The sequence below is a fragment of the Heterocephalus glaber genome, unplaced genomic scaffold (assembly GCF_053883595.1).
Source record: "Heterocephalus glaber isolate CG9 unplaced genomic scaffold, H.glaber_assembly_v1.0 deba00000122, whole genome shotgun sequence".
In the NCBI taxonomy this organism is placed as follows: Eukaryota; Metazoa; Chordata; class Mammalia; order Rodentia; family Bathyergidae; genus Heterocephalus; species Heterocephalus glaber.
The window spans coordinates 6,938,316-6,953,212 of NW_028258138.1; the positions used below are offsets into that span (position 1 = coordinate 6,938,316).

The 14,897-nt window shown below is 37.2% G+C and overlaps 1 protein-coding gene across 2 annotated transcripts in view; it reads right to left on the minus strand.

Annotated features, from left to right (window-relative positions):
* Brwd1 (bromodomain and WD repeat domain containing 1) overlaps positions 1–14,897 on the minus strand; it is a 148,536-nt gene that overhangs the window by 16,264 nt on the left and 117,375 nt on the right. The window contains exons 32-38 of one of the 2 annotated variants that reach the window (XM_004842365.4): positions 14,662–14,787; positions 13,199–13,271; positions 12,053–12,094; positions 9,825–9,974; positions 9,131–9,283; positions 4,378–4,544; positions 943–1,169 (exon numbers count right to left, since the gene is read on the minus strand). In XM_004842365.4, coding sequence (XP_004842422.2) covers positions 943–1,169; positions 4,378–4,544; positions 9,131–9,283; positions 9,825–9,974; positions 12,053–12,094; positions 13,199–13,271; positions 14,662–14,787 — 938 coding nt within the window. The remainder of the gene's footprint in view (positions 1–942; positions 1,170–4,377; positions 4,545–9,130; positions 9,284–9,824; positions 9,975–12,052; positions 12,095–13,198; positions 13,272–14,661; positions 14,788–14,897) is intronic. The other variant, XM_021256241.2, reaches the window with a different exon arrangement.

The following is a 14,897-nucleotide window of genomic DNA, read 5'->3' on the forward strand; positions in this document are numbered from 1 at the left end:
GATGGCAGCTGCCTTCTCGCCTCAACCCCAGCACCAGCCCCTGGCCGGCCTCCCTGCTCCCTGGCTCCTCGCCTGCCAAACTGCTTAGTCTTCCTGAGCAGCAGGCTCCAACAACCCAAACTCTTCTGCAAGCCTGACATCTCCAAAATTTGGGTGCACTCTATGTGTTTGATCGTAATTCTTTCTCTCATTTCCCAAAATGCAGTCTTTTCACAGTCCCAAACGCACCTTTTTTTTTTTTCCCTACCACTGCTTTACTAAATGCTCCTGCTTGAGAAATGATCCCTTTTTCCTAGTCATTTGCAATGATTGCACTACATTGTGATAGGACATTTTACACTCTAAATGGAACCCTGAAGACATTGTATAATGCTAATATGGCAAGTACCAGCTTGTCTGACTTCTTACATAGCACTGTACAATTCCAAAATTTTATCTACAGATGTACTGTCATATCACTTAATGAAAATAGTGGAATAAGACATGCAAAAAACATTAAGTTATACTCATAAATAACATACTACCACAAGTCACCAGAATCACTCAGTACAATACAGAAGTCATCACCACAACCTACTCACCATCGGTTACAGTTACACTACTAAATGGCCATGGCATAAAAAGTTTAGAATTTACCAGATCACCAGCATTGAACTTACCTATCGGTAGTTTAATTTAAAACGATACAAAAAAATGTCAAATTTTGCACATGAAGTGTGGTGGACATTTAACTGTTTAATTTGAAGGATTCAAAATCTTCATAAAATGCTCCCACACCGTGTGCAGAACACAGTTCTTATCAAATAAATTCCAATTGTTCCATGTTTATTATTTCTGTCTCGTCTACTAAATTGTAAGCTCCTTTACTTGTCAGGCTATGTCTTTATTATGTTTTTCTATAACCCCACAGTCTAGTGCTCAACATAATGTTCTTCCTCTCACCAGATAGCAGAGAATCATTTCGCAGAGTTACAGGTCTATTTCTTCTCGTCCTCTCCAGCGATCCTACTGAATCTGAAGAGTCCCCAGATGTAACACCTGAAGACACACCAGCACTTGTCTTGCATGTGGCAGAGTGAGCTGCCCTACTTGAGGTTGACTGAGTAGGCGAATCTTCCACCTCAGGAATTAATTTTGGCTGAGATTTTAACCGTTTCTGCTTGATATTTCTGGTCAAGGACATGAACAAAGAAAAAATATTTAACATAACATTTAGTCTGTTCAAGTACCCTCTGATTTTTGCAAAATGACAAAATCATCTAGTGATGATTTTCTCAGGATGTAACCCCATCATTAAGTACTATATGGCTATTAACAAAGAAGCAATTGTGGCGTAATGGGAACAACTGGTGTCAATCTAAGGAAAGACTATATAAGGACTTTTTGAATTATCGTCAATTTCTATGCAATTCTGAATTTATTTCAAAATGAAAAGTTTAAAAAAGAGGTGAGAGAAGGCTTACATACTACTTTGTATGGAATGTATATGCTTGAATTACAAGTTGCAAAGCAACTGAACAGAATTAAGTCCCTGACCTAATGGGTATGTTTATCTGTCTTACTGCTGTTATTCTAAGCACCCGGGGGCAGAGATATATGGCATGCTTATGGTTCAGATCTAGAATACTCCCCAAAAGAGTCATGTGCTCACAGGTGGGGATTTTCAGAAGGTGACTGGTCATGGGGGCACTACAGCTGATTTGCTGTTAGGAGGTGGGGCCTGGTGGGGTGGGACACAGGAGGGGTGACCCAGAAGGGTCTGTCTCCCTCGTCGGGCCCTCCCTTCTCTCTCTGCTTCCTGGCCACTATGATGTGAGCACGTCTCCATGCAACCTTTCCACCATGACTTCCTGCCCTGGAAGCCAAAATAAGCCTCTCCTTAAGCTGTGGGTGTCAGTTATTTTGTCTTGGCAATGAAGTCGCTGAGACAGTGACCAAATCTTCTCTCCCAAAAAGCAAAAATAAAATGAGCAAAAGTATCAAAACTATTCATAACTTCTGAAATTAACCAAAGCCATAAAACAAATTGAAAAGCACTTATTCAAGAAAACTTCTGACCCTAAGTTAGAGCAGATTAGATCCTGGGTTACACATCCTTGGCTGATCTATTCCCCTAATAAAGGCTTGTTGTGGCCTGGTCTGGTCTTGGTCTTCGGCCCTTTTACCTGACATTTCGTGAGAATCAGGGAAAGGCAAAGACTTCAGTGGCTGCATATTGTAAGAAAGACACTGCACAAATTAGTACATCCAAATCATTGAACAAAACAAACAACAAAAATAGAAAACTCCACCACTGAGGAAAAGGGATCAGAACCCCCACAGCTGCTACATACAATATCCTAACAAAATATTGCATGGTTTTCCAGAGTTGCCATACTAACTCAATATGTGTACAGTTTTCAACAACAACAAAAAAATTACAAGAAAAAGAAACAAGAAAAGGCAGTCCACTCACAGAGGGGGAATTACATCCAATGGAAACTGCCTCTGAGAGGACCCAGTTGTCAGACTTCTGAAAAGCCCCACCTATGAGCACATGAGTCTTTTGGGGAGTATTCTAGATCTGAACCACAAGCACACCGTATATCCCTGACCCTAGGTGCTTAGAATAACAGCACAGTAGGTTTAACAAGTGTTGACAATGAAATCAACTATTCTACAAACTGAAGAACTAAAGGAAATGTTTACAGAACTAAAAAGTTATAACAACGACTCATCAAATACAGAATATCAATAAAGAGATAAATAATATGAAAACAATCCAAAAAAAAAGAAAACAATCCAAAGAGAAATTCCAGAGTGAAATGTACAATAACTGAGATGAATATTCAGGCTGAGCAGCAGGATGTGGGCTGACAGATGCATCAGGAAACTGGAAGGCATATCACTAAAGATTATCCAATCTGAGGAATGGAAATATAATGAAGAAAAATGAAGAGAGCCTCAGAAACCTTTGGGAGTCCATTTTTTGGTACTCTATGAAATGGGAATCTCAAAAAAGGAAGGGAAAAAGGTGCAAAAAGAAATATTTGAAGAAACAGTGGCCAAAAACCTCTCAAATATGATGAAAATCATTACACATCCACAAAGCTGGATTAATTCAAAGTAGAATATACTCAAAGAACAAACATACAAATACTACAGTCAATACTTTGTCTTTACAAAGGTAAAGACAAATAAAATTCAACGTATAGAAGGAAGGAACCTTAGTAAGATTGATATCTAACTTCTCTTCAAAAATAATGGAGTCAGCAGGCAGTGAGATGGCACATCTAAAATGCTGATAGCAGTTCGATCCCCAGTACCATAAAAAATAAAAATAAAAAATAAATAAAAATAAAATGCTGATGGCTAACATGTCAATTAAGAATTCTAGGGCTGGGGATTTAGCTCAGTGGTTCCGCCGCCTGCCTCACAAGTGCAAGGACCCAAGTTCGATCCCGGGTACCAAAAAAAACCAAACAAACAACAAAAAAGAATTCTATATGCATCAAAAATGTTCTCTGATGATATAGGTAAATTAAGATACCAACAGATATGCAAAGACTGAGCAAATTCACTGTAACCCTTCTGCCTTATGAGAAATGTGAAAAAAAGTCCTCTAGGCTGGAAAAAAATGTTACTGCAGAGTAACTCAAACCTACACTTTTGTAAGTGGGAATGTTGATTATATAAAATAAAAAGCAGCATAAATAACTTTTTTACTCTTAAAACTAAAACAGACCATACAAAGATGTGACCTCTATGACAACAACAGCACACACAAGGGAGAATAAAGGGTAGCTGTACTAGACCAGTTTCTAAATGCAGTGAGATTAAAAACGGCATTATTAATATGAAATAAGACTTGTGAATTGAGATGCAGCACAATCCCCAGACCAACCACAAAGAAAAACCATCAAGAGTATACTGCACATTCAAAACACACATGGGAACAAACTCAAAACTGCACACCTTAATTTTCACACTGCGATACTTTACCTCAAATTTGACACTAATGTAAGGAATGTAGTCAAAGACGACAGAATTTAAATATAAAATAACTGGTAAGAGGAATGAGCCCTTGGTTTCATACTTTTTCTATACAATTAATCCTCACAAATAAAGAGGTATATTTAATAAAGCTTCTTCCCCTATAAATTAAATGCACAAAGGCATGCATAATAATCATTTTACTCCCTACATTAAAAAGCCATCTCTTATACAAGACAAATAAATGAATTTACAAAATTACGTATCAGTGTAACAGCTCTATATTCATGAAAATGCTTTTAGCTATAAAAATCTACGACTAGTCTTCTCTGAATACACAGTACTGTAAAAAAAAGACTACAAATTTGTAGTGTGCAGAGCCTGCTATGGTTATGACCAATTTACCTCATACTTTTGTTGGCCTGAACAACACCATTACAATTTTGTCTTTGCTTGAATCTCTGGCTTCGTCGAAGTTTTTCATTGAATTTTTGACCAATTTTAAAATCAGAAGAAATTTTCTTCATTTTCTCTTCAAATAAAGCAGACAATCTCAAGGTCATACTGTAAATCTGCAAGGATGTGAAAACAAAGCTAGAATTACATAGTATCTTTTAAAGTATTTTTTAATTATATCAGAGATTATTTGCAATACATCGCTGACTATGAATAATAGCTTATCTATTTCCATCCTGTTCCTTCCAAGACAAGGGGAGATAGCAACTATGTACGTCAGGTGGTAAGAAGGGAGTTTTAAATCAAGCTACTCTCTAGGATCTGGAATCCAGGCCTTATGTCTATATATTAATGGATCTCAGTTGGGTTTCCCATTTTCACATCTGCATGTACAAACCCAAAAACATACCCTTCTAAAGGTAATCTGGAAGTCAGTTGGCTTTATGGCTGCTATTTAGGCAGCAAAGTGAGAGTCTCTGGAGCAAGAGAACAGAGGCTTTCACCCCAGTCTCTCTGCACCTGGACTGGGATGCCATCCAGCCCTAACTGGGATTCACACCTAAAGGCACCCACGCAAGAGACTTACAGAGCTGCTGGAGAAAGTGGTGATGACGATGAGATAACTGTGTTTGAAGCAAGAGAGGGTATTCTGAGGGGAATTAATGGCAACAGGACTTTTACTGTAATAATTTTTTAATTGAAATATTCACCGTATTTTTAAGTCATCTCACACAGATGAATTTCACACGCACCCCTCTCAAAATGTCAAATTTATCACATTTCATCTTTGAAATGCTTTGGCAATCACTTCCAATATTTTATAAATTTACTCTTTTCTTTCAAACCTGAATACTAGCTTATGTTGCCAATTTTAACAAGATGAATTTCTTGTAAATTATTTTGTTTGAAACCTCTCATTTTCACCATTTTTATTTTATTAGTTTTCACACAGAATTCAGTAATACAACTCATCCTAAATAGTAATTAACCAAAAAGAGTGCTAAAACTGACAACCATCTCAACATGACAAGGGCATTCATGGAAACCCACAGCTAACATCACACACAAATGGATGGAACAAGGTTAGGGATGAGACAGGATGCTTGCATGAAAAACAAAAGAAAATACAAATAAACTGGACTTCACCAAAATTCAAAACTTTTGTGAATCAAAGGATATCACTGACACAGTAAAAAGACAATCTATATATCTCATAAAGGTTTAATATCCAGAACATATAGAAGAACTACACTTGCCGGGTGTGGTGGTGCATGTCTGTAATCCCAGCACTCATGAGGCTGAGGCAGGAGAGTTGTCTCGAGTTCGAGGCCAGCCTGGACTACACAGTGAGCTCAAGGCCAGCCTGAACTACACAGTGAGACCTTGTCTCAAAAAAACAAATAAACAAAAAAGAACTATACTCAACAAAGAATGCACTTTTTTAAATGAGCAAAGGACTTGACCAGATAGTTTTAAGAAGATATACAAAGAGCCAATAAACCATGAAAACACGCTAAACACCCTTAGAATATTGACTACAACTGAGTAAATTTTCACATTTGCTGCACTGCCCCCACCGCATCTACTACAGTACGAGTTTGAGCTTAAGGGCCCTCTGGCATGGAGCTACATCCCAGCCCCTTTTGTTTTTTATTTTTGAGACAAGGTCTTACTAACTTGCCCAGGCTGGCCTGAACTTGCAATCCTCCTGCCGCAGCCTCCTAAGTAGCTGGAATTACAGGTGTGAGTCACCATTCCTGGCTCCATTTCCTGTACTTTTAATGCTCTAGCATATGGGGCCATGATGCTAAATTGTTTCCCAGAGCTAGCTAATCCCTAGAGATAGTAAACAATTTCCTGGTGATATATAAACCAGCCAATCCAGAGCCCACACCCCCAGCCATTCCCTTTTTCAAACTCTAAAAACAGTCAATATTATCCCCACCATAAAGAATCCCAGATCCAGATACCAAAAAATGAGAGACGATCTCCAATATCTCAAAGCTTGCCGACACTATTTAAACTGGTTAATCCTACTGTCGGGAGCAATGCTACATAATTCTAGGGAAAAATCATTTGAGTAGGTCTAGTTCTCCAGCCTACAGGCCAGCTACGACATTCCAGACATAATTGCATTTTGGCCTAGGGTCACAACTGAGACCTCAGTGATCCTGCCATGCTGTTAATCTCCAGGACAAGACCACACCTGCGGGAGATGCCAGGGAGGAACCAAATCTTCATCTGCATAGTTCCTTATTGTTCTCAGATTTCCACTGCCCCCCAGTCTTGTTACACCTTGTTTATCCCAAAGTAAAGTACTGAACTCTGCATTTTCACTTGTTACATCTGTTTCCCCATGTACTGAATAAAAGGTGCTGCAAGCTAGCGGTTTTTGTCTTTACTGCCCAGAGCAGCACTGATCAGACCCAAAGCTCAGCTTCTTCTCAGTCTCATTCGTCTACCTTTCCTATAATTCGCCGTGTGCTGCCGTGGCTCGCAGGAGACTAGGACTTACTGCAGAGGTTCTGGTAACGTCCCCTTCCCGTTCCCTACATCCTACACTGCATCCTCTGCCCTGCCTGCATTTTGATAGCTGCTCTCCTTTACCCTGCCCTGGTTGCCCATGCATGGTGTGCCAAGTCTCCTGCTTCTAGGTCAGATAAACTTGCTCCTTCATGACAACCTTTTCTAAGTCTGCAGGACTTATTCCTGATTAAAACAGATCTCAGGTACATTTATTAACACAGTAAGTTGTAAGAAAATCAAGACCCCACAACTAGGTAAAAACCTCACTCAGATGGCTACAATTAAAAAGAATAAATGTTCGCAAGGATGTAGGAAAATGAGAACTCTTCAAATGCTAGTAGGAATATAAGATGGTGTGGGCATTACGGAAAGCATTTTATTGGTTCCTGAATTACCTCATGCTGTCAGGTATATACCTAAAGGACTTGAGAGCATGGACTCAGATATCTGTATTTCAAAAGTCACTGTGACGTTATTTATAATGGCCAAAAAGTAGAAACAATCCAACTTTCCATCAAGAGAAGAATGGATAAATAAGATGTGTTACAGCCATTTATCCATACAATGGAAAGTTATGTAGTAATAAAAAGGAATGGAATTCAGACACATGTTACAATGTGGATGAATTTCTAAGATATTATGTTTTTGAGGGTTTTTTTTTTGGTACGGGGATCGAACTCTGGACCTTGCACTTGCGCAGCAGGCAGCGAAACAACTGAGCTAAATCCCCAGCCCTCTAAAACATTATGTTTGGTAAAATATGCAACACAAAAGGTCAAATACAGTATGAGCTAGAAGCCTGTGTGAACATTTAGCCTAGGCAAATTTATAAAAGCAGGAAGTGGACTAGAAGTTACCAAGGGTAAGAGGAGGGAGATGTTGAACCATTATTTAATGGTGACAGAGTTTCTGCTTGGGATGATGAAAAAGTTTAACTAATTAATGTGACTGAATTATAAATTTAAAAATAGTTAAAATGGTATATTTTATCATGTATTTAATCACAATTTAAAAATTTTGAATATACCAAAGACCACTGAACTGCACACTTTAAATGGATGTATTATTTATGACATGCATTCCAAATATGTATTTCCTAAAAAAGGGAAAAGATAAAAATGAAAATTTATTTTCTCTCTGGAAAGAAACAGTCTTACAAACAATGAACATGACAAAAAAATCCAAGCTTGGAAAAATATTCAACTTGAATGTTAACCTGATCCAATAAGCAAACAGGACATCAAATGCAGCAAGACTGTGCACACTGAGCCTGGAGGCAGCATCCAGGAGGAGCCAGGTAGGAAAGTAAGGAGGCCAAGGTGCAGTACAGGTAATGCAGACACAGAAACGCTGGGGAGGATCAAGCAAGGGTTTTACTTTAAATTTTACCTTATATTATTTGTAATTATTCCTCATAATGGCTATGAAGGTGATGTTCAGGAAAATTCACTAAGAATGTGATATAGGAACCTTTGCTATTTATTACACCTCAACAAGAACTGAAAGACTAACCAACATAAATCGTTTCACAAAAATTGAGGACTGTGCTCTCTATTCGTGTTCTTGAACAATGACACAGTTCATGTGTCACTTCAGATCCAAACTGTGAGTGTGCAGTCATCAGGCCCAACCGCACTTAGGTTTTCCTTTTATCACTTTTTTTTCTTTTGTGCTCCTAGGAATTGAACCCAGGCAGCACTGAGCTATACACCTCCAGCCCTTTCTCTTTTTTTTGGACAGGATCCAACTAAATTGCTCAGGGTAGCCTCAAACTTTCCCTCTTCTTGCCTCAGTCTCCTGAGTAGCCAGGAATACAGGCATCTATCACCAGGCAAAGCTGTTTTATTTTTATCACTTTCAATATTCTAATGTCTACTGATATTTCAAATACATTTTTAAAGAAGCTTGTATGTATAAATAACAGACTCTTCTCATTCCATGTATTAAATTTGTTCATTTTCTACTGGTGTCTTCATTCTCACTAATCTTTGTCTAGAAAATTTTGGGAGAGGATAAACATCAATTGCTGTAAGGCAAAAACTGCAGCGATAGGCAATGTCACCATTCTCTATAGCAGTCTCACTTAATTCCCTTACTTTTAATGTTCCAACCTCTACCCACAAATGTGAAAATACATGCTCATACATTTTTTTAAACAAGCCATTTAACAAATTACCTTTGATCTTTTGTTCGGTGTATATGCTCTGGCATTGCTAAATATCAATCGGATGTCTTTGCAAAATTCCAAAGGGCTGTCATAATTTCCTGCTTCTAGAGTTTCCCTCACTGTTCCAAAATCCATTGGTGTATCTATAATATCTCGGTAGTCCTAGGTTTTAAAAATAATTAATAATTAATTCATAGATGAGTTTTCTTTCAAAAACCATGTAAGTAAAGTCTCTAAAATATTTGAAATGACGGAAGAGAAAACAAATTAGAAGGATCGTAAAGATTCAGAAATAAAGTTTGAAAAGAGGTCCCAACAAAACAAAGTAGGAAGAAATGTATCAAAACAGTAATGTCTCCTGGGAGCAGGCACTTTTCTATAATTTCCAAGCTTCTAACAGTAAATCTGTGTTTTTATAATCTTTTTTTCCTTTTTAGACCTAATTCTTCTATTTCCAGAGTAAATTTTATCTAATTTTCAGTTTTCCTAGTGCTAAGCCTATACACAGCCATGCAGACCAACCCCCCACCATTATGTAATACTGGTTAATTAAGTCTAAGTCTTTAAATGAGCTATGAATAATCTATTCTTCTACAGTTAACTTAGTGGGAAAATGCTGGCATAAAGCCTAGACACCCTACTCTTTAATTACATAGCTCTACCCCAGTCTCCACTTCCCCGCAATGAGGCGACAGAGACTTACTGGGTACTCCACCAGATCCACAGGCTGTCTAAATGGCTCAGAATCCTCACACTGGAAAATCAGGCTCACCAGCTCCTTACATTGTCTCTTCCAGCTGCTTTCAAGGTACCTGGCAGCTCTACTGTTGTTCTTTTTTTTCCAGCCATGGGCCTAAAAATGTATTCATAATATTGAAAGTTTTTGTAGACTAGAGGAGGAAAAAAAATCACATTATGGTATATGACTGTGGCAAAAATGTAACTGAAATACTATTTTCCACACTGTGCCGTAAGAACAATGGCTACTTTAAACTGTCTACTTAGAAAACTCCACACTTCTTTAAAACTCCAATCATGTCATTCATATATTGCTCTCAACACATTTCTCCAGAAATGAAATTTTAAAACTAGCCATTTAACACATTTTTTATATTCTCTCTCAAGCTGAGAAAAACCACAAGACTAGCTATTCAAAAGATACTCCAACCAGAGCACATAGTCTAGAGAAAGGCTATTCCTCCACCTCTCTCCCAAGGTTATAAAGTATGTTTTCACAGAACATGAAGTGTCACATTCAATGATGCAACAGGCAGAACAGTGGCCACACCGGCAACACCCACCTCGGAACAAGTGACTAATTAGCATCCACCAGAAAAGTACTTCAGAGACGTAACCAAGGCTGGGGGGCGCCAAGGTGGCAGATTACCTTGGATTAACTGCACGTGCCCAACGAATCATAAGTCATTCTAAGAGATGACAGGGACCCTGCTGGCTGTACACAGAATGTCTACTGCCAAGCATGGAAGCAGTCTCTAGAGCCAAACAAGGCAAAAAACTGCCCCTGGAGCTTCTAGACCAGCCAACACCATGATTCTAGCCCAGGGAGACCCCTATCAAACTTCTTACCCATGGAACTATAAAATAACACATTTTAAATCGTCTAAAAAGCTGAACTGACATTTGCTACAGCAACAAAGGCAGATGCTACACACCTGAGAGTCTTACTTAGAAATGAAATTTTTAAAAAATCAGATACAATTATTACACATTTAATTTTTTGTAGACACAGGGTCTCACTATAGCTCAGGCTAGTCTCAAAGTCAGTATGTAGCCCAAGCTGACCTCAAAGCCGAGACTCTCCCACCTCAGCCTCCCAAGGGCTGGAATTATGGGAATGTACCACCACGCCCGGCTAGGTCTAACTTCTTTTTTTTTTTTTTCTTTGTACCGGGGATCCAACTTGGATCCAAGTGGGGTCCTTGCACTTGCGCAGCAGGTGGCAAAACCAATGAGCTAAATCCCCCACCCTAGGTCTAACTTCTTAATGTTACTTAGGGCAAACATGGTGAAAGAAAATATCTGATAAAAATGCTTAAATTTAAAAAGCATCTGGATGAAATTTTAAATGAACTGAGTTAACATGTTTTAACCATTTTCTTACGAATTACCTTAAACTTTTTTTTTTTTTGGTACCGGGGATCGAACTTGAGTCCTTGCACTTGCATAGCAGGTGGCAAAACCACTGAGCTAAATCCCCGGCCCTACCTTAAACTTTTAATGAACCTATTACATGAAAACTTAGGAGTTGCTTAATTACCCAATTTCCTAAACTTATTTCTGTGCACCCTTGTCCTTTAACCTTCAATCTCAACTTCCAAACAAATCTCCATTTTTAAAAAAGATTCAGTTACTAACTCCTAATTCTCCCCAGAAACAGTCTCACATTTCCCTTCTCCATTCCAAGCAACCACTTTCCCTGACTAGATTCCCACTTGTCATGCTATATTCACACAAGGAGCTCCTAGCCCATCTCCTTTAATAACCTTTCTTAGCATTCAAATTCTATCCATCTATTTGGCTGTATAACTGAGTTCCTGCTTTAAATACGAATGAAATCCCTGGATTTCGGTATCACCACAATCTGCTCCTAATATGTCCAGACATACCACCTTATACCAACACCAACCTGCACATCAGTCAGGCCAATGCCTTTACATGCCCTATTTATACATATTGTTTTGTCTTTAGTATTTCCTTTTTTAAAATTTTTCCTCATCTCACTCTAAGAATATAGCTCAAATCGTAACTCTTGAACAAAACACTTTTTTCCTAGTTCTGTGGCTTTTAGTGATTTCTCATAAAATATTCAGTATGTGTATCAATAACTTCAAAAACAGAACATAAAATCTTAAAGATCTGATTTTTAAACAAAGAACAAACCAAATACAACAATCATGCAGAGTAACTTACTCTCCTCCTTCCAGAGGATGTTTTAGGAATATCACTGTCATCCTAGGAAGAAAATCAGAGTACTTTACTTCACTTTACCTTACTTTCTCAGTGGGAATATAATCTTAATAAAAAGCATATCAAAGACACTCAGTCTTACCAAGGTTATAACCTGTTATTAACAAAATCTCAAAATACAGGCTATCAGACAGTATCTATGGCACCCAGATTTGAAAACATCAATTATTCCTCATAAACCTTTCTCACGTTCCCTCAGGACATGCACTAATTCCAAACTTCAAAAATTCTGCTTTTATAAAGAGTTTTGGTTTTTTTGGTTTTTTGGGGGGTTTTTTGGTACCAGGGATCAAACTCGGGTCCTTGCGCTTGCAAGGCAAGAGACAGAACCACTGAGCTAAATCCCTGGCCCTATAGAGTTGATTTGCGCATTTCCTAAATATGAAATGTTCAAACCTGCTTCAAATTTGCATTCTTATCTCTATCCATAAAACTCCAGAGATACATAGTCTCTTACAATTCCTGGATTTTGTGTTCTATACATTTTCTTATTTCCTGAGCCACTTATTATTATGTCTATTATTATTCTGAACATATATTAGCAGTAAATAAGGAAACTATAGTAAGAGTTTGTACAGAAATCAACACTGTATTGTCTTTAAACAGCATCCTTCTTACAACACCATTCCATAGGCTAATTCTGTATGAAGTAAAATTATATACAACACTTTGCTATTTCTGCACTTAAACTTTAGTAACATCTTGAGGAAAGGATGTCAAGGACACCTTGTAGTCCAGTTCACTGATTTTTATTTATGATTATACTCAATACTCAGAGATACTGGTCTTATCAACAATACTTCTATTGTACTTTTTACAACATACCTTTCACTAGCTAAAATTTGGAAAAAGAATATTCCACACCTGAAATGATTCAGATATATGTTAAATGATATCAATCACTGGCTAAAATTACCTCACTGATCATCTAGACAACTTAAAAAAATAAATTTTTATCAAATATCCTATTTCCATTGTTCATTGGAATATGGTTAAAATTGATATTGGGTAAGCAACACTTTCAACTTAATCATTTTCAAATTGCCATAGAAATTAAGAACATTATTATAAAATTGACAAAATTCATACCAGATCCTCAGCATTTTGTTCTTCATTTTCAGATGTGTTAGACAGTTCCGAGATATTTGTGCACTCTTGATTCCTAAAAAGCAATTTTTCACAAAAATAGTATGCAGATATAGTTACTGTTGGCAAGGATTCAAACTATATTCTAAATTATAAACAGGGCCTCAATCTACCAAGACCTAATTTCAAAAAGAATACTACCAGGTTTTCAGCCAGTCCTCTGTGGAAATAACTGGCCATCTTAAAATTCTAATTTAGAATCCCAAAGATTTTGTGCCCCCATTAAACATGTACAAAAAGAAAGCTGCTAATTCAGAAGTAGCACGTTCAGTCTCACATGTTCAGCTGAACAGGCAGATGACTTAGTTCTAAGTATTACTATTCATACAGTACATACCAAGGAAAGATCTGATTTAAAATAAAAAATTTGATACAAAAGAGAAGAAAAAAAGGACGCAGAAATTAAAGCAGATCTTAAGTATACTGAAGTATGGATATATAAGTACGAAAGAAACAAAAACGGGTATGTGATTTCTGAAGGGATTCTGGGGCAAAGCTAGGTCTGAGTCTCCAAAACTTAGGACACAATGAACCAGGCAAAGTTGATAGGAATGTTAACTCTCCAATTTTTGGCTAGATGTTGGCACTGTCTATAAATTATATTCTCCATTACAGGAGTCTTTCAGAGATCTTCAACAGCTATGTGAAAAGGAAATACTATATGGGAAGCTGTAAGGTCAGAAGGGTGCTGAAACTGAGTTACCTGTCTGATGTCCCAAGGAACATTCACTAAGTCATGTTGGGATAGAATGTGGGTCTCAATTTCCACATCAGTTTTCATCATAATATTCCCAATGCAAGATAATAGATGGACTATTCATATACATAAACATTTTCACCAATATAGAATCACCTTATCATGAGAAAATGCCAGAAAACCCAACCTAAGTACTTTATAAAACAAGCAACAACACTCAGCAAATTGACAAGTTCATGAAACAAAATGAAAGACTGAGGGACAGACTGAAGAAGACTAAGAAAACAAAACCCTAAATGCAATGGAGATTCCAGATTGCATCTTGAAATACAAAAAGTATACTGGTCCAAAAACTAGTGAAATCCAAACAAATTCTACATTTCACTCAGTAACTGTACCAAGATTATTTTTTAAAACATTTTATAAGTGTCATAGTTATGTAAAATGTTAAGAGGAAACTGGATGAAGGGTATATGGCAACTCTGTGGTGCAAGATTATTTCAAGATTTTTAAAACAGAAAAAATGAATTGTTCAATTTCTGATTCTTTTACTGAAATTATAATGAGTATGTAAAGAAATGTCATCTCCAGTAAAACATTACATGAGTGTCATTCAAAGAGTAAAAAATAAAAAAATAAAAGCTAGGTGGTTATATGAGCCCAACACGGAGTCATTTTTGCACAACATATATAATACGAGATCACTTACTTAATAAATTTTAAAAGTTGGTCAGTTATCTTTTTAGCTGATCTTGCGATTACACTTTCAGGTTCATTAAATGTTCTGGCGTTATGTTCTATGTATCTGACTTCCCAAATTAATGCAGACAATCTCCTTCAAAATAAAGTAGACAATTTATAGCTTAGAACTAAAAAGTCAACATCTAAATCCCAAAAAAGAAAAATTCAGCATGTTAATTAAATCACCATGGAATATTAATTGTA